Raw genomic sequence first — 24,739 nt, 5'->3', positions numbered from 1 at the left:
GCCTCAGGTCACAATCTCAAGAGTTCCTGATCAAGCCCCATATCAGGCTCCCTGCTCAGTAGGGAATCTGCTTCTCCCTCTCTGCCCCACCCTGTTGATGCAGAAAAGAAAAGAAAAAGAAAAGAAAAGAAAAGAAAAGAAAAGAAAAGAAAAGAAAAGAAAAGAAAAGAAAAGAAAAGAAAAGAAAGGAAAGGAAAGGAAAGGAAAGGAAAGGAAAGGAAAGGAAAAGAAAAGAAAAAAGAGAAGAGAGAGAAAGAGAAAGAGAGAAAGAAAGAAAGAAAGAAAGAAAGAAAGAAAGAAAGAAAGAAAGAAAGAAAGAAAGAAAAAGAAGGAAGGAAGGAAGAAAGAAGAAAGAAAGAAAGAAAGAAAGAAAGAGAAAGAAAGAAAGAAAAGAAAAGAAAAGAAAAGAAAAGAAAGAAATGGTAAAAGGTTATAAAAGTAAAGAAATGAACAAACTGGGAGAAAATATTTGCAACATATATCACAAATAAAGGCCTAATATAGGGGATCCCTGGATGGCTTAGCAGTTTAGCACCTGCTTTCGACCCAGGACATGATCCTGGCTCCCTGCGCAGAGCCTGCTTCTCTCTCTCGCTCTCTCTCTCATAAAATCTTTTTTTAAAAAGGCCTAATATCATTAATATATGATATTTTATTTTATATTTATATATTATATATTATATATTATATTTTATATTTATATTTTATTTTAAATTTTTTTATTTATTTATGATAGTCACAGAGAGAGAGAGAGAGAGAGCCAGAGACACAGGCAGAGGGAGAAGCAGGCTTCATGCACCGGGAGCCTGACGTGGGATTCGATCCCAGGTCTCCAGGATCGTGCCCTGGGCCAAAGGCAGGTGCCAAACCGCTGCGCCATCAGGGATCCCTATATGAAGAGCTCTTAATAATTGATGGGAAGGAGACAAAAAAATGGGCAAAAAACCATGGAAAATTCAATAAAAATTATTCTTAAGCAACTGAAAAGATGTTCAATTGCAAAATATTGGCAACTATCTTAAATGCTCTCCACAGGAAAACAGCCGAATAAACTATAGTATATCCACATAAGGTGGCTATCATTTTTTTTTTAAGAATAGTGACTCTAGGTATCCCTGGGTGGCGCAGTGGTTTAGCGCCTGCCTTTGGCCCAGGGCACGATCCTGGAGACCCGGGATCGAATCCCACGTCAGGCTCCCGGTGCGTGGAGCCTGCTTCTCCCTCTGCCTATGTCTCTGCCTCTCTCTCTCTCCCTCTCTCTGTGACTATCATAAATAAATAAAAAATTTAAAAAAATTTATAAAAAAAAAAAAAAGAATAGTGACTCTGGGATCACATCCTGCACTGAAGGCAGATGCTCAACCACTGAGCCACCAAGTGCCCCTATGTATTCTAATATTGATCAAATAAGTTACTATATGATGAATAACAGGAGTCGAGTTTCTCACTGTCATCAGAGAGTTACAAATATGGAAAGGGAGAAGCTAAAATTAATCTGGCTGGATTGCAGTGGGAGGTTTCAGAGAGACTGTAGATGACAGAAAAATCTAGATGTTGGCATATGCATAATACACATAATTTCTAGATCTGTCTGCTGAGAGGGTGTAGAAGCAGTGACATCCTAGAAGTGATGTGCGTACCTGGCACCTAGATCCTGGTCTCTAAACACCATTCTCCACCAGCAGGAAAGTGAAGAACCCCTTGCTGTGCCAGGGCAAGAAAGTTCTCAGGGAATGGCAGGAACATTAAAAGTCACAGAAGCCAGGCTCAAGGGACTCCCACTGGCCAAACCTGGATAATTTGAAAATCAAAATAAATGATGACACTAGCAAATTGTCACTCTGAGAATGAAGATGTGGGAGTCCACACTGATAAAACGAATGAAAGGAGAGGTCTTCCTTCCAACAAAAGGATAATAAACACAGAAGGAATGAAAGAATTAGAAGATGGCCACCTGGCAGCCTCCAGAGCTGGGAGGACGGTTTGATGAGAAACAGGATGCAGGGGATCAAAGCTTCTCCCCACAGGATGCTTGTAACAGAACCTCACAGTGAGGGCCTCACCAGAGGCAGACACCACCTTACCCAAGTGTCAGTCTTCCCTGGTGTGGTGAGACAAACGGACATCACAGGCCTGCCCGTGGAGCCCACTTAGAAGGACACACCCTGGCTTCACCTGAATGTGATCACAAGGAAACCAAAACCTCAAAGAAACCAAACCGAGGGCCCTGCTACAGGTTTCCAGGGCCGCACCTGGGAAATACGTCCAAGTTGTAGAAGATAGGGAAGGGGTCAGCCACGGACAATGTGTGACCCTGGACTGAATCCCGATGAGAAGAACATTTTTCCCCCTTTGCTACAAAAAACATCAGTAAGTGGGACAACTGAAAACCCCAGAATAAGGTCTACAGATTACAAAACACTATCATCTCATTAATTTTCTGATTTCAACAACTGTACTTGTTACATAAGAGAACATCCGTGTGTACTCAAGGATGCGGGTAAAGAGGCTTATGTATGACTGACTCTCAAACAGCGTGTGTCTATGTGTGTATATCTGTACACACACACACACATGCACACAGTGTGGGGGCAGGACCCGGATGACAGTATACATACATTCTTTGTATTATTTTTGCAACTTTCCTGTGAGTCAGAGATTATAGTGAGAAAAAATTGTTTAGGGGATCCCTGGGTGGCTCAGTGGTTTAGCACCTGCCTTCGGCCCAGGACGTGATCCTGGAATCCCAGGATCGAGTCCCACATCGGGCTCCCTGCATGGAGCCTGCTTCTCCCTCTGCCTGTGTTTCTGCCTCTCTCTCTCTCTCTCTCTCATGAATAAATAAATAAAATCTTAGAAAAAAATTTATTTTTTTTAAGATTTTTTTTTTTATTTATTCATGAGAGACACAGAGAGAGAGAGAGAGAGAGGCAGAGAGAGAAGCAGGCTCCATGCATGAAGCCCGACGTGGGACTCGATCCCAGGACTCCAGAATCACACCCTGGGCTGAAAGCAGCGTTAAACTGCTGAGCCACCTGGGCTGCCCAGAAAAAAATTTTAAAGTAAGCTCTACACCCATGTGGGGCTTGAATTCATGACCCCGTGGGCACTCCTATACGAAAAATTTTTAATTAGGTTAGACTATCTATTCACCCCAAAGCCTCCCAGATTTCCTATCTCAATAAAAGCCAAAGTCCTTGAAGGCCCTGAAAGAACTGCCCATCCTGTGTCTGCCCACCTCCCTCCCCTCATCCACTGCTGCCTGCCTGCCACACCAGCCGCCCTGCTGTTCCTCAGACACACTAAGCAGGCTCCTACCCCAGAGCCTTTACATCAGCTCTCCCCCTCTCTCCCACCCCAGAGGGCACTTCCCCAGCCTTGTCCAACTACTCTGTCCCCATCTCTCTCTCTCTCTCCCTTACTCTGCTTCATGTTGTTTCCCAGTGGGGAATACTGTCCTACATCTGCTGATGGACACTCCCTCCTACTAAGGGAGCTCTGTGAGGACACAGGCATTGTGTTTGGGTCTTTGTGGTTTACAGTAGAATACTGATCACAACAGGCATTCAAAAAATATTTGCCAAATGACTGAGTGAACAAATGGCTTGTTCTCCACCTGAGGCCTCATGCTGCTATCTGGATTCACACATATGGGCAACCAGTGACTAGCACCATGCCTAGCCCCTTAACACACCCCTATAGGGCAGAGACTTTTATCTCCATTTTTCAGAGGAAGAAATAGCTCCAAGAGGTTAAGCAACTTTGCCCAAAGCCATGGGGCTTATAAGGGACCAGATCCAGCCCTTGAATAGGTCTCCGCCCCCCACCCTGAAGCCTGGCCACACGCAAGAGACTTGCCAGCACAGAACATGTTGTCAGTGATGCGGATCCGGGTGGAGGCCTTGCAGATCTGCCGATCCACAATGGGCAGGTTCACCACCTGCAGGACTCTGGGCTGTACTTCACCAATGCTGGATGTCCACGTCTCCCTCAGGTTGCCCCAGCCGGTCACCCGCCCTTTGTACCCAGCCTGGAGCAGTCTTTGGGAGAAGGGAGAAGGAGCTCATGAGAACCAACCCCTCCTGGAGGTCCCTGGCCCCAGCACTGCCCCCTTGGAGGCCTGAATCTAAAACACTGGTGCAGAAAGGACATCCGGGTTGACTCAAAACCGCCCCCTCTCACCCCAAGGTCTGGAAAGGGGCAGAACTTCTGCAAGGCTGCTGGGACCATCAGGCCCAGACCCCAGCCCAGGGCTCCCCCTACCATTGCTCTGTGAACCACCCCGCCCCGGCCCCGCTGTGCCCCACCTGGTAGCTGTATCCCTGTCAGGCAGGCACACGGGGTGGATGTAGTTGCTGAAGTTGATAGGCTTCTTGAGCTTCAGCAAGGCTATGTCACGGTCCAAGTTTTCCCTCCAGTTGTACCTGGGGTGGATGTAGATCTTTTCCAGCATGGAGATCTTCTCAATGCTTCGCTCATACCTGTGTGAACAGGGACATGGAGAAGCTGTAAGCCACTTGGTGAGGGGCAGCTGGTGCCTAAGGGGAGAAATGGCCTGCCCTCAGAGTCCAGGAATTGGAGTGAGCCTTGGGCCACCAGTGACGGGAGAGGGCTGGCTCCTGCTTGGCAGCATCTCCCGGCCTGAAGCTGCTCAGGACTTTGGAATCAAAGAGCCCAGGCAGGTGGGGGAGGGCGGCAGGCTGTAGCCCTGGCCCACACAGCCTCTCTTCACAGGTCCCACCTGTACCACATCCTGGGAGCTGGAGAGAAGCTGGGGGTGGGCCAGGATTTCACTCTCTGCAGAGTCTGAGTTTCTCTGTCCCAAGCCCCAAGCCTCAGTCAAGACATGGCCAAATGGCCTTGACAGCAGAGACTGCTGAGTTTTCCACTGTGGGAAGTAAACAGACATATCCCACATTCCCGGGAACCACCAGAGGCCCCCACGGTCACACTGGAGGACTCTGACCCCTGCCAGACATCCAGTGGCCTCCCATCCTGTACCTGGTGCGGGAGTGCTTGCCAATGCGCACCAGAAGATCATTCTCTGTGAAGTTCTTGTCCCAAGGTGGGTACAGGAGACAGTGGGCAGCAGTGAGAACCCAGCGGTCACTGATGAGGCTGGCCCCACACAGCAGCTCCTGGGGACTCTTCCGGAAAAGCATCACCTGCCTGGGATGGGGGAGGGAGGGAAGGAGAAGCCTTAGGAGCTGGGGAGCTGCCCCTCTACCTGTCCTAAAGTAGAAAGTCCCAGTTTTCAGAACTGGACAGAGGTGCCTACTGGGCCCAGACCCCAGCTTGGCCTGGTTGCCCTTGCGGACTGGGACCTCCACACCACACCAAGGGGCTGCCTCCTGCTTTCTGCACCCCTCCCCAGCTTCTGCAGGTCCAGAATTTGCACAGCCTGGCATAGCTCTGGGGCCAGAGAAAGTAACTCAAGTAGGCACACCCCTTAAGCTCTCTGGGCCTCAGCCTCGCTCTCTGCACGTGAGAAGCAATACCCCCAATCTCAGAGGGGTGCCAGCTGGCATCACCTGGGAAGCCCAGGCCTGTGAGGGAAGGGGCAGCCCCAGCGGGGCCCCTCCGGCCCGCCCGGACTACGCACCAGGGCGCGAGGCCAATCTCCGCGTCCCAACCCTCCACGATGCGCCCGTCGATGTAGGACTCCAGAAGCTCCTCTTCCGTTTTGTCCTTCACCGACTTCTTCTCGAACAGAGGTCGCAGCCCACAGTCTGCACAGCAAACCGGGCGTGAGGAGCCGAGCTGGGCTCTGCGCCCCTGCAGCCCCCGCTGCCCCCGCTGCCTCACCTGCCTCCCCGGCGCCGAAGGTCTTTTCGTTGAAGAAGGGCTGGAACTCCTCTGCGGTGGTGCGTCCCTCGATGGCTGTATCCAGGTCCTCGGCCAGCCCGTCGCCCACCTCCTCAACGGGCTCCTCTGCGGGGAGCAGGCACCACTGGGGCCAGGCCAGCCTGCGCGCAGCCCTCGGCACACCCCCCCCGCCCCGCCCAAGCCTCCGCGCGGCCTTGGAGGGCCTTGGGCGAGGCCCAGAGCGCAGCGCACGGCGTCCTGGGGACCTCAGCCTGCGGCCTGAGCAAGTTCAGCTGCGCATGGGGCCAAGCCCACCGGGCCGCGGGGAGACAGAGCTGCAGCGGACCGTGCCCCCCAGCGGCGGGGCAGTCCTGCACCCGGGGAGGTGCTGCTCGGCCCCGCCCCCGCCCCGCCCCCAGGCGCAGGCCCCGCCCCGTCTCACCGCAGTAGTCCAGGTCGCAGTACTCAAAGCCACCCGGCTCCTCCGACACGTAACACCACGCGCCCTCCTCGTCCCCGTCCGGGTTGCGGCAGAAGTTCTCCACCAGCGGCACCGCAGGGTTGAAGTCCTGGTCCTTGCTCAGGGCCTTGGCCTGACTGCTGGCCCAGGCCAGGCAGGGGGACCCATGTGTGGTCACCGCCAGGCGACCCTGGTAGTACCGGCCACGCTCAGGGATGCAGTGCTCTGATGGAGGTGACAGATTCACCGTGGGGCCTCCTGAGCGTGGGGTCAGCGGCACAGTGACGCCTCCCTGCTGGCCTGGTGGGTGGGGAGGCAGGGGAGCAGAGTGGGTGGGATGGGACAACACGCAGCCAGGGGGTTAGGGTTTGACTTCCTGCCCTGCCACCTTCTTCCTATGTGGCCTCAGGTAACTTGACCTCTCTGAACCTCACTTTGCTTGCCTATAAAAGGGGTGACTGATACCACTCTTGTAGGGTTTTTGAGAGACTTAAACAAAATACATGCTGTGTCTGGTGCATTATGAGACAGAGATGGCAACTCGGTTTCACCTCCTGGGCTATCTGTGATACATTGGTAGTGACTGCCTGGAGTTTTTAAAGAAAGAGTCTATTTTTATAGCGGACAGCAGGAAAAGTAGCTGGGATGACTAAGGATGGCTTCATGGGCAGTAGGGCAATTTCAGCAGCCTTGCGAAGTATTGGGGGTGGGCAGGCTTGGTACATGGTAGCTGCTTTTGTTACCATGACTGGTAACTTGCTGTAATATAGTCCCAGGACCAAGCCTTAGGTCCAAGAGGGATGCATGAAGGACAAAGATACACCAACCTATATTTGGTAGTTTGATTGCTGGCACTAATTCTTTACCCTTGCCCAGATCCACATCCTCTGCCCTGTGATTGTATAGGTAAAGGTACACATCTCCAGCTGACTTTGGCCTTGATCATGCCCAATGGAGCATGGGCAGAACTGCCTTGACACACATCATGTGTTTCTGAATATTTTTTTAATTTTTATTATTTTACCTCTGCCATAACTTTGGGAGATGGTGCCTTTCAGCCTCAGCCCTGGAATGAGTAATGTGGAGCAAACCGGGACCCAACCCACACAAGGATCCAAGCTCAGCTGGACCCATTGTTTGAAGCAGGACCAGCAGCCAAGCCCAGCCTACATTGTGGCCAGCACAGACATAGGCAGGCACAGCTGACATAAGCACAGCCACCCAAGCCAACCCTCAGACACATAAGAAATAAATGCTTATTGGTATATGCCTCTGAGCTTTTGCAGTTGTTTGTGATTTTGTGGGATTTGTAGCATTATTGTGGCTAAAGCTAACTGACACATCAGGCGAAAGGATAATGACAGAATCATGCTGGGCTGGACCATGTGAGGCTTGCTCTGTGGTGCTCAGAAAAGGGCACACAGGCTGAAATGGTTAGGGAAGGCTTCCTGGAGGGAAGAAGGCCTCAAGCAGAAAAGAAAGCATTTTGGAATGAGCTATAGTCTGGGTCACAAGGAAGCAAAGACTGGGGAGGCAGGGGAGGCCAGCTGTCTCTGCTCTCTTGACTTCACTGACCCATGGGCCCAAATGTGTTTGTTGTAAGTGACTAAGCCATGTTTGAAGGTAGCCAGGGTCTAGCTTCCTGTCCCAGGCTACCAGGCCCTATGGAGAGACCCCTGAGCCCTGGCCATGGACTGCCCAGCCTTCCCCAGCTCACCGCAGAGGGAGATGCTACACTCCTCTCGCCGCACGGTGGGGTCTATAGTATAGCACCAGGGCCCAGTGGTGCTGCCATCCGGGTTACGGCAGAAATTCTCCTGCAGGTCGGCCCCAGGGTGGGTGGTAGAGTTGATTCTGGAATAGGAAATTGCTCAGCAGAGGCTGTACCCCCCATCCAGTGTGTCCCAGCCCCATATTCTCAGCCCACTGGCCAACAGGCCAGCCCATTACTCACTCAGGCTTATGTGGGTAGCGACTCCTCCATAACTGGCACTCGATGCCTGACCGGGTGAAGCTCACGTTCCCTCGGTAATTCATACCCAGACCTTCAGCACAGCTACCTGCAGAGACCCCAGCCCCGGTGTCTTACCATCTGTCACCTCTCTCACTTAGCAAAGCTCTGTCTGTCCACCTCCTACAAGCTACCTCTGCTTCATGACCCTTAACCCACATTTCCTCAGCCACCTCCTCTGTACCCAGCAGTTCACCAATCTAACAGCACTCACCAAAAATTCACTGAGTGCCCACCATCCATGTGAAAACCATGTATCAGACACTGTGCCCAGTACTAAGTGACGAATAAGGCATAGTCAAGGTATGCCCCTGCCCTCATGGAGCTTAAAGTCAGTGGCTCCTCATGGCCAGTGGAATGACAAAGTGAATAAGGTACTTCTAATTTGGCCCTGGTCTACCCAACCTGTTATCAGAGCTCCTCATGCGTCAGAGCCTTTGCAAAACTGTCTCCTTTGCCTAGGAATGCTCTTCTGTTTGCTTATCAGTGTGCCCACAAATCCAGGTGGAAAACTGTTTTTTCTCAGGGATTGTCCCTGATGCTGCCAGCAAACTAAATGCCCCTTTTCCTGGCATCATCTTGGCACCTGGAACAGAGCTTTTCCAACAATCATACTGATAATTTGTATTTTTGTTTCCCTATGAGACTGTGAGCTCCTTGATTCTCTTAAAATCCCCAGCACATGACATGACACAGTGCCTGGTATATAGCAGAGGTTTAGTAGAATGCCTGTTGAGTAAGTTATTTAACAAAAAGAAAAAAAGAAAAACAAAAAGTATGGTCAGTAGTTAAAGAGTTATTGTTAAGAGCTGGGGTCAATTTTTTTTTAAGATTTTATTTATTTATTCATGAGAGGCACAGAGAGAGAGAGAGGCAGAGACACAGGCGGAGGGAGAATCAGCCTCCATGCAGGGAGCCTAATATGGGACTCGATCCTGGGTCTCCAGGATCACGCCCTGGGCTGAAGGTGGAGCTAAACCCTGAGGCTGCCCTGGGAGTCCATATTTATATTAAAGGTGTATTCAGGGGCATCTGGGTGGCTCAGTCAGTTAAGTGTCTGCCTTCTTCTTTTTTTTTTTTTTTAATAAATATTTTATTTATTTATTTATTTATGATAGTCACACGGAGAGAGAGAGGGAGAGAGGGGCAGAGACACAGGCAAAGGGAGAAGGAGGCTCCATGCACCGGGAGCCCGACGTGGGATTCGATCCCAGGTCTCCAGGATCGCGCCCTGGGCCAAAGGCAGGCCCAGCGATCCCAAGTGTCTGCCTTCAACTCAGGTCATGATCCCAGGGCACTAGAATCGAGCCCTATGTTGGGCTCCCTGCTCATCAGGGAATCTGCTTCTCTCTCTGCGCCACCCCTACTTGTGCTCTCTCCCTCTCTGTCATATAAATAAATAAAATCTTTTAAAAAACATGAATTCATCATCCATTCATTCATTTCTCCAATGTTAATCATCTTCCTCACTGCCAGGCACAGAGCCAGGTGCAAAGATGCGTCCTTGACCACAGGAAGAGAAAGGCAAGGTCAGGTGCTGGGCCACCACTCCTAATCCACTCTACTCTGCTCTTCTCCCAGGCTGCTTACTCACATCCTGCTGCCACCCCCACATTGGCTCCTCACCTTCCAGACATTCAACGAGCTTTTCTCGAGGTTTCCTCACCGGCTCACAAGCTGAAAAAGACCCAGAAACATTTTTGGGATTGGGGTAGGAGACAGCATGGGCTCAAGCAGAGGATGGGGGGGACAATGTGCAGAGACAGAGGGAAGGAAGGAGGGAAGGAGGGAAAGAAGGAAGGAAGGAAGGAAGGAAGGAAGGAAGGAAGGAAGGAAGGAAGGAAGGAAGGAAGGAAGGAAAATATGGGTGGAGGGATGGATGGTTGGATGGACCAGAAGATTCTCCAGAATAGGACATTCTTTCACTGGGGTCCCCAGGACTCCCTTCCAGGAGCAAACCCTTCCCAGTCCTCACCTGTGTATTTGGACCAGAACACATCCTGAAAAATAAGAGCTGGCATGAGGCTGTGGCATATCCTGTTTCATTTCATTTTGTTTTTCAGTAGACTTTGTGTTTTTTCTTCTTCATACTTTCACCTTTCCCTTACCCTGGTCACACATGGGGCAGGCTCTGGGGAAGTTTGTGGTAGTTTCTTACTTTTGTTTCCAGAGCCCAAGCCCCTGGGGAGAGGAATATTTGAGGAGAGGGGAGCCCCCTGCCAACAAGACTACCGTAAAGGGTTCCCATAGGTGGGCTAGATTGGAGAGGTGGGGGCATGGGGCCCAGGAGGGGAAAGGCTGTGCAGAGCTTCTGGAGCCCTGAGGCCTCGCCAGAGTCCCACACTCCATAGTAGCAGATAGCTAAAGCTGAGAGGCCGTGTGGGCCAGCGCCAGGGCCTCCGGAGACCCCAGAGCAGACAGCCATCTGAAGACAGAGGAGCCCCCGATGACCTGGAGCCTCACCAGGCTGCCAGACCCTGACATAGCCCAGGCGTCAGGACCTCCAAGAAAGGCTGAGGTCACTCATCTTGGCATCCCAGTGAAATGAAGTCCCCGTGGACACTGCATTGCCAACAGCTGAAGAGCTGGGACATCCCTCGCTGCCTCATTTGTGGTTCTGGAGCTGGGCCCACCAGGAGGGACCACACCTGCCCTTCAGCCTGGCCCTCACCGTGGCAGTAGAAGACTCCAGGGCCTCAAAGGCCTCCTCGTAGTTGCACTGCTCCTCCACACACTCTCGCTCCAGGTTCCCCTTGCGCACCTCCTCCAGGAAGCCACTGTTGGCGCGTCGGACCCGGTGGAGCAGTGATAGTGCTTGCTGAGGGTCCACGAACACTGCGGCAGGAGGGGCATGGGACAGTGGTCTCGGTCAGCCAGGCTGTCTTGGCCATTGTGGGGGCAGGAAGCGAGGTACCCTGCCTTCCTGGCTTCCCAAAGGGGACACCTGGGATGGTGGCAGGACCCAAAAGGCTGCCAGTGGTGGCCCACTAGCTCTCCACATTGCAGGAGAGACGCAGTCACTGTGCATCCAGACCTGAGCACCCGGCTCCTTCCCTAAGCCATGGTGTAGGCTGAGACCCACCTGGGCATTGGCCCTGTTGTTCTCAGTCAAGCCAGGAGCCCCCGGCCCATGGGCCTATATCCCAGCCTGGCAGCCTGTCCCAGCCTCCGACCCCCTCTTACCATGCTGGCTGTGTGCAAGGCTAAAGAGGATGACGAGGCAGCCAGGTAACCACAGGCCTCGGACGTGCGCCATAGTGTATCAGCTCCCGGGACTCTGAGGTCTTGTCCTGACCACTCTGGGTTAATGTTGAACTAACATGAAGAAATTAGCCAAGAGGGAGAGGTCAGCAGGTCAGGGCCATGGTACTAGTGTATAGATAGTTCACCCCCGCCACCCAGGAAGACAGATCCTCTTGGGACTAGAGACAGATGGTCTGGGAAGAAGTCACAAAGGAAAGGCCAGTGTAAGTTTCCACCATCGTCCAGCCCCTCCCTTCTGAGATGTGGGCCAACTTGGGCAAGGAGGGCCACAAGATCTTCCCAAGGGTCCTTCCAATCCCAACAAATGGTGATGGTTGCTTTAATCTCTGTGAGCCTCAGTTTCTCCATCTGTACAATGGGAACGGTACTTTGTTGTGAGGACTCAGACTAGATTATGAATGTGACACCCATAAAATGTAGTACATGTTCAATAAACAGCAGGTATATGGATATAAACCAATGGGGAGGTTTATGTAATCATAGCACATGGGTGTAAGAAAGCAGAGACAAGGGTGTAGCCAAAAGAGAGCTGCCTCTCAACCACTTTCCCATCTGGAAGCTATGGAGGTGTGTCCATGTGTTGTGGCTGCTCAGGAGGAGGAGCCAGGTCCAGGGCCACTGAGCCTCTGGTCTATTTTCTCTCAGCAACTAGGACCTGCTGCCGCCCCAGAATGGGGACCAGCCCAAGTCCTCAGGTCTTCTCCACAGGGCCCCTCCCTCTCCTCCTGCCTGTCCAGCTGGGGCCAGGCCTAGAGTGGCTGCCGCTCCTACCTTGCCCCTCACCGAGCCCTGCTCCCATCCCTCCCCCATTTTCTGTTTGCATTCTGCAAGGTAAATATTAGTCCTGGGTCTAATTAGGACAGAGGACAAAGAGCACGAACACAGGAAACACCCGTTCCCGTCTTGCCATCCTCCAGGCCTGGCCATACAGGTTTAGACTGCCATCACGTAGGGTCTGAGAAGATAGCAGGGCGGGGCCTGGTGCCGAGCAAAGCAAAGAGGGTTCGCACAGACCTGGGGGTCAGGACTCCCATGAATTAGCTTAATTCCTGGGTGGCCCAGTTCCTAGATATAGTATAGTACATAGATACATAGATTCCTATTTTTCTATATATTTTTTAAACCAAGGATTAACTTATACTCAGCAATGTTTAAACAAATCCTAAGTGTTTAATTTTTTTAAAAAGATTTTATTTATTTATTCATGAGAGATATATATGGAGAGGCAGAGACATAGGCAGAGGGAGAAGCAGGCTCCATGCAGGGAGCCCGATGTGGGACTTGATCCCAGGACAGACGCTCAACGTCTGAGCCACCCAGGTGCCCCTTGACTCACATTTTTATGTAACCACCACCAGATCAACATTTTTAGCCCTACTCCAGAGTATTGTCCCTAAGATCACCACTATTCTAACCACCATCACCCTAGACCAGTTTTGCCTATCTTTGAACTTCATAGGAATGGAAGCCTACAGCATATACCTGTTTGTGTCTGGCTTCTCAGATCAGTGGTCCAATCCTTGAAAAACTGTGTAGTATCTCATTGCGTAAATATTTACCCATTTGATACCTATTGATGGGCATTTGGATTATTTTCCTGTTTTGGCTATAATGAACATCACTGCTACAAATACTCGTGCATAAGAGTAGATTTGCTGGGTCAAAAGACATATGCTTTGCCTAAGTCACTAACAAATGATCATCCTGAGTGGTGGCACTTGTTTACACTCCCACCAGCAATACTTGAGAGTTCCAGTTGTTCAGATCCTCACCAACCCTCTATATTGTCCATCTGTTTCACATTATCCACCCTGATAGATGTGCAGGTATCTCATTGTGGTTTTAATTTGGAGTCCCTGTTCACTAAAGATGTTGAGCCTACTTTTTTTTTTTTTTTTTTTTTTTGAGAATAGTGAAAAGATCTTACCTCACTAGTTTCTTTAAAAATTACATATTAAGGGAAGGGCTCCTGAGAAGTGTGGCTTCATCCTTGCCGCTTCAAAACAGGTGATCCTCTTTTTTTCTGAGGACCAGCTGGGGCCAGTGCTGAGTCAATCAGGAGAGGGAGAAAAGGAAAGAGCAGAGGGTGTTGACCAGGAGGACAAAGCACATAATACATGGTCCCTCTTCTAGGGGGGGCTAGGGATTCAGGGCTAAGGGTCTGCTGACCGCCCCCCCCCCCCCCCATTCCCTTGCTGTCAGAACATCCCTATATACAAGCATCATAGCAGAAAAGAGAGCACTGGTTTGGGAGGCCAGGCCTGGGTTTCACCATCTGTAAAATTAGAACAATATTTGTCTCACAAGGCTGTTGCTGAAAAACTCATACTGATCTCTTTGCAGACTTGCTGAGCTCATGGCATGCTCACGTGCAGACATCACCATTAACAGGCAAGTCTTGGGCTGTGTCTTCCTCAAGCTATTTGCAGACAATATTCCAAAGCAGAAAACTTTGGTTCTCTAGGCCCTGGGAAGATAATTGAAGCTTTCTGCTTAGATTTGGTTCCTGCTTCCACAGATTTATGCCTTGATTTATGTGTTGGGTGATGAATTCACGTATCATGGTGCTATTCAATTAGCAGGGAGAATTTCATTCTGAAGACTATGGGTCCTAACATCTTGTCAATGGCAAATGTTGGACCCAATCAAAACAGCTCCCAGTCTGTCATTTGCATAGTTACGATAGATGGTTTAGATGGCCAGCATGGGCTCTTTGGCAAGGAGAGAGAGAGCATGAAAATTCTGAAAGTCATGGTTTGGGTCCAGGAATGACAAGACCAACAAGAAGACTCTAGACCAGGGATGCCTGGGTGGCTCAGCGGTTGAGTGTCTGCCTTCAGCTCAGGATGTGGTCCTGGGGTTCCAGGATCAAGTCCCGCATTGGACTCCTGCTTCTCCTCCCTCTGCCTGTGCCTCTGCCTCTCTGTGTCTCTCATGAAAAAATAAAATCTTTTTTTTTTTTTTAAAGAAAACTCTAGGTTATTCTGATAAATTTGATTTTGTGTTTTATTTGATCTATACCATTCCTTTTGTCCCTACAGAAGCACCCCCAGCTCTCAGAATTTGTAATCTTTGGGTTCTCACTTGCTGCAATTCTTTGGATTCCATATATCCCGGTCTCCCTCCGATCTAGATGGATTCAGAGTTAAGTTTATCATTTTGAGGTAAATACTAAGCTACCCCTTTAAAGCATATTATGTTTATAAAGTATCACAATGCCTGCCACATACGAAGTATCCAGTAAACCCCACTATTATGTATGAAACTGGAAATACTCAATGCTGCCTGTGAAGGGCTCTTCCTAAAATAGTGAAGCTGAATTAAATGAGCCTCTAGCTTTAATTACTAGTTTATAGGAAATACAGATGATAAAGGAATAAGTTAGCCACCACCACAAGGAATGACAGACATTCAACAGAACAAATGGGTCCAGTCTCTCTGGCAAATTCATGACATGGAAATCCATGGGGTGGGTTGGAGAGACTGTTCAGGATAATAGAAACCACGGAGAGAACTAACACCCAAATGCACAAGAGGAATAGAAGTACTATGATGGGTTTAGACTTTTGTTTTTTGTTTTGTTTTGTTTTTTAATTTTTTATTGAAATTCGATTCGCCAACATATAGTATAATACCCAGTGCTCATCCCGTCAAGTGCCCTCCTCAGTGCCTGTCACCCAGTCACCCCATCCCCCGGCCCACCTCCCCTTCCACTACAACCTTGTTCGTTTCCCAGAGTTAGGAGTTTCTCATGTTCTGTCTCCCTCTCTGATATCTCCCACTCAATTTCTCTCCTTTCCCCTATAATCAAAACCACAATGAGATACCACCTCACACCAGTGAGGATGATGAAAATTAACAAGACAGGAAACAACAAATGTTGGAGAGGATGTGGAGAAAGGGGAACCCTCTTGCACTGTTGGTGGGAATGTGAACTGGTACAGCCACTCTGGAAAACTGTGGAGGTTCCTCAAAGGGTTAAAAATAGAGCTACGCTACAACCCAGCAATTGCACTGCTGGGGATTTACCCCAAAGATACAGAAGCAGTGAAGGCCTTTATCACCTTGTGTGAACACATCCTCTTGTTTCTCACCCCAAAAACATGCCTGCACACTTAAAGCGGATCATATTACCCACTAAGCACAAGGCGATAATGAAGGATTGCATTTCTCCTAACAAGTTGGTGTCAAACAAAATCATGGGTAAGGCCAATGCTATGTTGTAAAACGAAGCTCTGTAATCACTGAAAACAGTAAAATTATGTTCCAAAGACAGAGAATTTCAGAGCTGGAAAGAAGGTCAGGTATCATTAAATCCAGACATTTTGCAGCCTAGGGCTCCATGCATATACTACAGGATGGTCTTGTCCTTTTGGATATTTTTTTAAACCCTCAAAAATTGTAAATTTACCTTAAGACAAAGATAATTTTTTTCCTTTGTGGCTGACATTATATCTTTTGAGGTGGTTAAATACCTTATTTTTCCCCCTCAATCTGATCAGCATTTTAAAATGAGTGAATTTCTAGTTAATCAAAAGCTCTTAAAATTTAGGATTCAGGGGCAACTGGGTAGCTCAGTTGGTTAAGCATCTGCCTTTGGCTCAGGTCGTGATCTCAGGATCCTGGGATTGAGCCCCGAGTTGGGGGTCCCTTCTCAGTGGGAAGTCTGCTTATCCCTCTCCCTCTCCCCCATACCCTGCTTGTGCTCTAATAAATAAAATCTTAAAAAATATATCAGATCCATAGAAGAAAAAAAGTTAGCAGAAGGGCTCAATGGTGGAGCTGAGATTGCAAAGCAATTATCTGGTCTAAATTCCCTATGTCACTGTTTGGAAAGGGAGTCTCGAGGTGGGGAGCTAATTGACCAAGGTTATAGTGTTGGTGCTATAAAGCTAGGACTGGGACTCAGACTCATGCCTCTCAGACCACTGCTCTTCACCTTGCATTACCTTCATCCCCTGACATTCTGCTAGAGTACAGCCTCACTGTTCCATGAAGCAAACCCAGTAGACATGCACCCCAAGTACGAAACTATTGTGAGTGATGCAGACCTGCCCGAAACAAGCAATACCTAGAGGAAACATGCAAGCACCTTAATATTCTCTTCCAAATTAAGAGGGCTGATAACAATACTACTAGTAACCAGCTACAATTTATTAACTGCTCACCATGTGCCGGGTGCCTAGTACTGATGAGGTAGGCACCATAGTTACCCCCTTTTTACAGATGAGGAAACAGGGCAGAGAGAAGCCAAGTAACTTGCCTAAATTTATGCAGTCAGTCAAGGAAGGGTAGAGCCACGAACCACACCCGAACCCGTCTAGAGATGGGGCTTTTTACAGTCCATGATGCTTTGCCTTGTTTAGAGGTGCTTAAATGTAATTCAGATGATTGTAAGATTTTCTCATTTTATTGAAGTAGCAAATGGGAATAAAAGATCCCTTATCTCCTACACCGTCTGATGTTTGGTTTAGCAGGTGCAGACACCATGCAGTCAAACCTGCCTCCAGGTTAAGGTGTCCTCCAGCACCACTTTATAGCATCTTTGCCCTACAGCAGGCAGCAGCATTCAAATGAATGCCATATCCACTAAACTGTTAAAAGTGACTTAATCTGGGGATGAAGGAAAGAAGTAGAGAATAAAGGGACTCTACTGTTCAGATAAACAAGAATTATTCTGACATCTGAAGATTATTTACTCAATGAAAAAAATTACTCCGGTGATCAATCTTTTCAAGAACAGCCACTGCATTTTAACTGGAAGACTTCTAAATTAGGGGTCAGAAGACCTGGCGCCTGTCTTGGTTCTGCTACTCAAGCCTTGGAAAGGACTCCTCTCAGGGCATCCATGTCTTCCTCTGTAATATGGGGAGCTTGCACAGTGCCCCCTGATGCCTGCTCACACTCTAACCGTAAGTCCTGGCAGAACAAAGGCTCCCAAACCACGTGCCTTTGGGTTTGGTGGTTTTGATCTGACCCCGCTCTGCATCACTAGGGACAGCTTTAACGGAGAGAAAAGTTCTCCGTTTATGTGGGGGATGTAGCAAGGGGGTGTAAGCATTCCAGGTTTGGGTGTAAGGAAGGTTGTGGGGTGTGGACAGGCATCCCCAGACCCAAAGCATGCCCAACTTGCCCACACAGCTCACCACCAAATGGGTAGTGAAGGAGGAGTATGTTCTCTCTGCACAGCTGGGGATCGAGTGGTGAGTGGTGGGAATGTCCCAGGACACCTAAACACACTTGGCCGACGCTGACTGCTAAGCTGTCAGCTGAGCTGGCACGACCCTGCCCAAAGCAGGAGCTAGAAAAGAATAGGACCTATCAAGCCTCACACAGGCTCCAAGAGCTAGGGCTGGCTTACTCAAAACTAATAGCAGCTATTTTTTGTGCTTTGGATGGTATGACCTTTCTCTCCATAGATCACCACGATTTCCTGCTGTCCTCCCTCCCCGTGGGCAGTTTCAGAATGATGCTTTGTCAAAAAGCTATGCAAATTGGGAAGGTGCTGGGTAAATGTCAGTGGCAAAGCATGAGACACAGGACTGCCTGTGACACTGTGATCGAGTGCTGGGAAGCCAGAGAACACTCCACGTTTCAGTCCTGGCTCTGCCATTTACTGGTTATGTGATCTTGGCCAGCTCCAGCCTGGAGTCTGTGAAACAGGGGCCACGTCTAATTCCACAGGACAGAGGATGGGACAAGAATCTAAGTTCTTCCTCTCTTGCCGCCTACTCCTCAAAGCAAATCCAATCTGGCTTCCACCTGTCCTTACTCAGCTCAGTGACTTCACAAACTTCAACCCTCTTGACAACAGCTAACGTAACAGAAACGCTCTTCTTTCTGCTTCTGTGACACACGCTTGACAGGTTTTCTATTTGTTGGATGCAATTTCCGTGTCCCCTGCAAAGCCTCCCTCCTGTAAGTGAACCTGGCCCCCCTCTCTGCTCACCTCTTAAAACCCCAGCTTTGATGATCAGGACCTGGTCACTAGTGTCGTGACTCCCCCTCTACAGCAGCCTTTTCTCCCCATATCCTGCAGACTTCTGACAGCTTGTGGTTTCTACCGTAGGCACTTCAAACTCAGCCCACCTCCAACCAGAATCCTTATTCTCACCCCAGTGTCACTTAACATGCTAAGTCAGAAACCAGTAGTCAGCTCTCCCTCCTTCCCTCAGTCCATGAATTGTCACTTCTCTCAGAGAATCTATCTGCCCAAAATCCTCACCATGGCCCATAGTCCCCAACCTGCCCTTACCTCCATCCATCCTCTACCTTGGCCACTCTGCTCATTTGTGTGTGTGTGTGTGTTTTAAGATTTTGTTTATTCATGAAAGACAGAGGAGAGAGAGAGAGAGAGAGAGAGAGAGAGGCAGAGGGAGAAGCAGGCTCCATGCAGGAAGCCCAATGTGGGACTTGATCCTGGACCTTGGATCACACCCTGAGGTGAAGGCAGATACTCAACTGCTGAGCCACCCAGGGATCTCTGCTCCTTGCTCTTGTTTGAACCCGCTGGGCTTTGCTATACTATACTGTTCTCTTTCCCTGGAATACAGGTCCTACAGACATCAATGTGGCTCATCTCCTCCACAGTTCAGATCCCAGCTCCTGTTCGTTATCAGAGGCCTTCCCCGACCTCCCTCTGTAAAATTACACTAGTTTTATCCTCTCCCCCAGCATGACTTTTTTTCACTATATTTATAATCATCTGACATTTCGTCTATGCACACCAGGATATAACTCAGAGAGCAGAGGCTGTTCCCATGCCATATCCCTAACTAGCATGCAGAAAGTGCTCACGTTTGATGAATGATTCCATTTCTCTACAATTCTACTGCCACCACCCAATTCCCCATCACCTCAGCAGCCTTAACTGATTTCCCCATAACCATATCTCACCAGCCAATCCATCCTTGAGGCCTCTTCAAACACAAATCTAGTCATGTCATTCCCCTTCTCAAAACTCTTCAATGTTCTGAGAATAAGTCCGAAATCCTGAAGCAAGGCCTGTGTGATCTGCCCCAGCCACATTCGTCTGTTGCTCACATCCCCCGGGCTCTCACCACAGGGTTGCTGCACGTGCAGCTCCCACCACCTCCACCTTCTCATCCATCAGATCATGAGTGAGATGCAGGGCTGCAGTGTCGTTGAGAGTTTGTCTCGGCTCTGCTACCTAGTAGCTGTGCCACCTTGAGCATGACACTCAAAGCTGCTTCCTCATCTGTAAAACCTGAATACTACTACCACCAACCTCACAGCATTGCTATGAAGATTATATAAACATGAACAACTGGCCCACAGTAAGGGCTGAGTATTTATTACCATTATTATTCCTTTGGGACATGTCCTTGATGCCCCAGACCAAGTTAAACCATCCCATCTAACACATCCATATAGCACTAGCTAGGGATCCTCTGCAAACTCTTGTCCAGTGCTTCCAGCCTTAGCAGATCCTAAGCTCTGTAGAGAATGTCACCCTAGTCTAGCTCCCAGCTGCATCCTGGCACCCAGTGTGGTGCAGGTCCGCAGCTGATGTAAGACCTGTGTCCATTTCTTCCCTCAATAGGGTTGCCTTTGTCCAGGTCTTCAGAAGGGTCCAGATCTGGCCCTAGCTGCCTCCAGTTGGCCTGGTGTCTATCAACAAAGAAAAAAAAAAAACCAATTTCACAGCCCTGGGATGGTGGCCACCTAAACCACCTATAGCTCAAGTTAGAGACAACAGTGAGTGAGCTATAACCTGAACTCAGCATCTAGTTTTTTTAAGCCTCTGGCCTTTTAACCTTCAAGTCATTCCATTTGGTTTCTAAATGGAAGTGCTTGCTCCTCAGGGAGCTTGGTGGGAGTGATGATCCCAGCACTAAGCACACAGTAGGGCAATAGTGCTGCCAGGTACCTGACTACCTTACTGGGTGTGGTCACTTCCGCCATATTTAAAGAACAAGCGCCTTGAGGAGTTCCTGGTGAGGGAAGCAGAACAAACTCTACTGAAGTCAATAAAAAGTTCTTAAACCTAGAACAGGATTACCTTATAGTCTTGGGAAACAATGTGGCAGTCCATAAACAGGAAGGGAAATCCCTGATCTGCTTCTCAGAATAGACTAGACTCCAACATGCAACCCAAGGACAGACGCAGACATCCAGCAGCTAGAAAACACTAGCTTTATATAGTACTCCGGGGGGGGGGCGGGGGCAGGGGGTTAGGTGCCCGTCTCCACCTCCACCACTTCTGCCCAGGCACTAAAACCCATGTCCTTATGGATGAACACCAGGCTGGACGTGGGGCCTGGCTCTTCAGGCACCACAAAGCACTTATCCTGGCTCTCCGAAATGGTGACCTCAAAGACGTCCTGTGTTGGGGAGACGTCCTGCTCCCTGCATGCGTCTAGCAGTTCTGGTTCAGTCTGCAGTAATACTACAGTGGGCTCAGAAACAGCGGGTGGCATGGAGGGTGGGCTGGAGGGTGGGCTGGTGGGTACCCCAGGCTGGTGACTAAGCTGGTGGCGCTTGAGGCTTTGGGGGAGGGTATAGCCCATGCCACAGGTGGGACAGCGGTAGGGCTTGTCAGCTAGGTGGGATTTGAGGTGGCGCCTCAGCTTGGTAGCCAGTGTGTAAGCACGGCCACACTGTGGGCATGGGAAGGGCCTCTCCCCTGAGTGCAGGCGCTCATGAGCACGCAGTGTGTGTGGGTCTCGAAGGGCTTTCCCGCACACAGGGCACAAGTAGGCCTCCCCAGTGTGAGAGATAAGATGGCGCCGAAGCTCAGGGAGCTGAGGAAAGGCATCAGCACAGTGAGGGCAGTGGTAAGGACGCTCCCCCGTGTGCAGCCGCAAGTGCCCACGCAGGTTGCCCCGCTGGCGGAATGCACGGCCACAGTGTGGGCACAGGAAAGGCTTTTCCCCGGTGTGGAGCCGCATGTGGTTCCGCAGGGAGCCCTGGTTGGCAAGGGGCCGGCCACACACAGGGCATGGGCATGGGGCAGGGGGAGCTGGCACCTGGTGGGTCTTGCGATGCAACCGCAGGGAAGGCCGGCGGGCGAAGGCCTTGCCACACTGGTCACAAGCAAAGGGCCTGGCACCTGAATGTACCACCTGGTGCTCTTTGAGGTCTCGCCGGGTGCCATAGGCCTTGTCACATTGTGGGCAAGGAAAGGGTCGCACCCCACGGTGGCCCAGCATATGGGCTTTGAAGCTCTCCTCTGAGCTATAGCTCTTGCCACACTCAGTGCAAAGGAAGGGTTTGTGGCCCGTGTGCACAAATGCGTGCTTCTTCAGGTGGCACAGTTGTAGAAAGGCCTTACCACATTCCCCACACCGGTACCGTCGCCTCTGTTTCGAGGAGCTTCCTGCTGGGCCAGGAGGGCTCCTCAAACATGCTGGGAAGCCAGGTTGTTGCTGTTCTCCAGCGTGCTGGGCCCTGGGCTCCGAGGTCATTTCTCTGGGTGGGCACTGACCACTGGGACCACGTAACTTCTTGACCACATAAGCACGTAGCTGATTGTCCCTGGCAGAGGATGAGGAACTGGACTCACTGCTCTCTGTGCCCTGCTGGGTAGCAGAGCTGCTCTGAGATTCAGGTGGCATCTGTGTCTGGGCTGGGTCCTCCTCATCCATGCTGCCATCCTGAGGGAGCGGGCCAAGCAGTTGGGTCTCCTTGTAAAGCTGATCCTGGGTTTGGGGCTTGAGTCCAGGGCCTACCATACTCTCTGCCTGGATGCAGGGGGGTGACTGGTGACCAGGATCTGCAAGGCAAGAATGGGGTGCTGGGGTTAGTAGAAACTGTAACAGGTGGTAGCAATGGTGTCACCAGGAAATTATATGAATACCTGTCTCCTCCTACTCAGCCCCTGAACTTCAGGAGTGGCAATGACGCCAATCCCTCCCTTGGAACATGAACCACATGCTCTGTTTATCTTCATGCCCAGTCTCAGGTGCCTCCTGAGGAAGCACTCTTGGGAACCATGGTCCTCCAAACCTCTGGATAGTCTGAGAGAGGGCTATCCCAGAGGCCCCTATTATGCCTCTGGAGACACACACTTAGGATGAATTAGACTACCACGTCCTCACCTTAGCTCATCTGAAAATAAAAGAACCTCCACCCCCATCCCAGGTAGAAGAAATGTAAGAAATTGGAAACCTTATACACAATTTGCTATTTTCATCAACATGACCTTACTATTCCAGAAAACTTACTCAAGAAGATAAAAGTTGCAAATACCGATAGTGTTCATTCTAAGGAAAAGACCCATCACTCTGCAATAGAAAGCATCAAATGACAGGTTATACCCCAAGACTCTTTTTTTTTTTTTTGAGCCCCCTGCCTGCAAATTCTAGCCTTGTGTCCATGGATCCTAAACTATTATCTCATGATTCTTATTCAACCCTGATCAAGCCCCGCCCCCATTACACACTGAAAGACACGCCTTACTTATACCAGACTTCAAAATTTCAATAAATATTCAAGCTTTACCCTTGCCACTCAGAAAACCTACTAAGACTCTATAATGTTCTCCTGTATCTCCTTGGGCCATAGCTTTGCTTTGTCTTATCAATAGGTTGTTTGGGTGATAATTTGGGAAGCCAGTATTTATTTCCCATGTACCTGTCCAAGGTTCTGTTGCATCTTCCCCTGGGGAGTCCACCTCCTGCTGTACCACAGAGTCCACTTCTGTCAGCACAGCCATGGCTGCCTCTTCTAGCCTGGGCTGGGTGTGGCTCAGGCCATCAGAGGGAGGCTGGGGCCACAGGAGCAACTCAAAGCCTGGCAGTATGATCCGGTACACCTGCAGATGAAGCTTCTCGCTGATCCGCACTGGCGCCACATTTCCCTCACTTTCCAGCCTGCTCCGCTGCACCAAACTGCAAAGCAGAGGAAGAACTAGCTCAGGAGACCTTCTTCAAGTGTCCCTCCCTGAAGCCCCAGCTTCTGGGCCGTCTGAGTCCTAAAGACCCCATGCCTTTGGAACCCTCATTGCAGAAAGTCACCGGGTGGGGAATTACAGGGTGCTTCTGGTTCCAACTCATGCCATGACAAAAAGCCTCAAAGGACCATCTTCACTACATACTCTCCTGTAACTTACCTGATCCAGCCTGAACTCTGCTCACAAGCACACACGTCTCCCCATGGGCCTAGTGACACGTCCTGAAATAAACCAATAAGAGTCCTTCTCCCATGTGTTTGGGGGGGGGGGGGGACCAAGGTGGGGGAGAAAAGGGATGTAACCTCTCCTGAGACAGATCTAATATGAAGCCCCTGGAAGGCTAATGGTCTCTGGTTCTGCCTCTACAGGACTGTGTTGTCTGATTTTTCACTCAGTAGGGATCAAAAGACTATACCCCTCCTCACCCTCCCACTGTGTGGAGAACTACTAAATTGAACACATTACTGCACTCTAGTGAGCACCAAACCAAAAAAGTAGTAAGAGGTACAACAACTTTTCTTTTTTAAGGCTTATTATGCAATGAAACCCTTTACTTGCACTATTTCATCTATTGCTCCATATACCCCTGAAAGATGAAAATAAAAGACACCGCCATCCCTTTATCTTACAAATGGGCTAAATGAGACATGTCATTTAACTGGCTAGGTGACAAAGCTGGGATTGGACTTCATGGCTTTTTTTTTTGTTCCAAATACCTTTGCTCTTGGCTTTCATCACTGCTGACACTATGTCCTATTATATACGTATCACATGTAATACATTCTATAATCTAACTTTCAGCAACCTTTTGCACCTTGATTCCTTAACTACTGCAAGTGAGGGGAAGAGGCAGTCCTGGAGAGAAGGGGCAAAACTGTCGTCGCCTGTCTCTTGAAATACCCTGCTTCTTCTAACAAACCGAAGAGCTGTCCAGAAATGGCTGAACCTCTTCCAGAATTTCAGTCACGGAGAAGACAAGTCCTATCCTTCAATACCTCCTTCCGCCGTGGCTTCACTCCTTCGTCCTTCTGCTCGGGGACGGACTCCTCTTCCAGCGGCCCCCAGAGCAGTCCCGGCTGCAGGGGCTCCCCGACACACCAGACCCCCAAGCGCTGCTCCTCGGCGAATGAAGGGCCAAGGGCCAAGCCCCGGGGGAGACTCTGCAGAGCGAGGACGGCCCGGGTCGGCTCGGGCGGGAAGTCTTTGAGGCCCTGAGCACAGCCTTGTCCAGAGGGGATCCATCCCAAGTCCAGGCCCAGGCGCGGGTCGGGGGCTGCAGGGAGAT

At 49.9% G+C, this 24,739-nt stretch overlaps 2 protein-coding genes across 2 annotated transcripts in view; both read right to left on the bottom strand.

Annotated features, from left to right (window-relative positions):
• The window catches only part of F2 (coagulation factor II, thrombin), a 26,796-nt gene extending 6,087 nt beyond the window's left edge, over positions 1 to 20,709 (bottom strand). The window contains exons 1-13 of the mRNA XM_026004069.2: positions 20,563 to 20,709; positions 11,460 to 11,591; positions 10,948 to 11,111; positions 10,252 to 10,276; positions 9,903 to 9,953; positions 8,220 to 8,325; positions 7,983 to 8,119; positions 6,248 to 6,565; positions 5,806 to 5,931; positions 5,603 to 5,729; positions 5,002 to 5,169; positions 4,308 to 4,481; positions 3,859 to 4,040 (exon numbers count right to left, since the gene is read on the bottom strand). Of these exons, the coding sequence (XP_025859854.1) occupies positions 3,859 to 4,040; positions 4,308 to 4,481; positions 5,002 to 5,169; positions 5,603 to 5,729; positions 5,806 to 5,931; positions 6,248 to 6,565; positions 7,983 to 8,119; positions 8,220 to 8,325; positions 9,903 to 9,953; positions 10,252 to 10,276; positions 10,948 to 11,111; positions 11,460 to 11,532 (1,651 nt within the window). The 5' untranslated portion in view covers positions 11,533 to 11,591; positions 20,563 to 20,709. The remainder of the gene's footprint in view (positions 1 to 3,858; positions 4,041 to 4,307; positions 4,482 to 5,001; positions 5,170 to 5,602; positions 5,730 to 5,805; positions 5,932 to 6,247; positions 6,566 to 7,982; positions 8,120 to 8,219; positions 8,326 to 9,902; positions 9,954 to 10,251; positions 10,277 to 10,947; positions 11,112 to 11,459; positions 11,592 to 20,562) is intronic.
• The window catches only part of ZNF408 (zinc finger protein 408), a 4,775-nt gene continuing 716 nt past the window's right edge, over positions 20,681 to 24,739 (bottom strand). The window contains exons 2-5 of the mRNA XM_026004068.2: positions 24,450 to 24,727; positions 23,614 to 23,675; positions 23,136 to 23,392; positions 20,681 to 22,275 (exon numbers count right to left, since the gene is read on the bottom strand). Coding sequence (XP_025859853.2) covers positions 20,735 to 22,275; positions 23,136 to 23,392; positions 23,614 to 23,675; positions 24,450 to 24,727 — 2,138 coding nt within the window. The 3' untranslated portion in view covers positions 20,681 to 20,734. The remainder of the gene's footprint in view (positions 22,276 to 23,135; positions 23,393 to 23,613; positions 23,676 to 24,449; positions 24,728 to 24,739) is intronic.

Source organism: Vulpes vulpes, chromosome 5 (assembly GCF_048418805.1).
Source record: "Vulpes vulpes isolate BD-2025 chromosome 5, VulVul3, whole genome shotgun sequence".
Taxonomy (NCBI): Eukaryota; Metazoa; Chordata; class Mammalia; order Carnivora; family Canidae; genus Vulpes; species Vulpes vulpes.
Note: the sequence above shows the minus strand (reverse complement) of the source record. Positions and strands in the feature narration are given on the sequence as shown.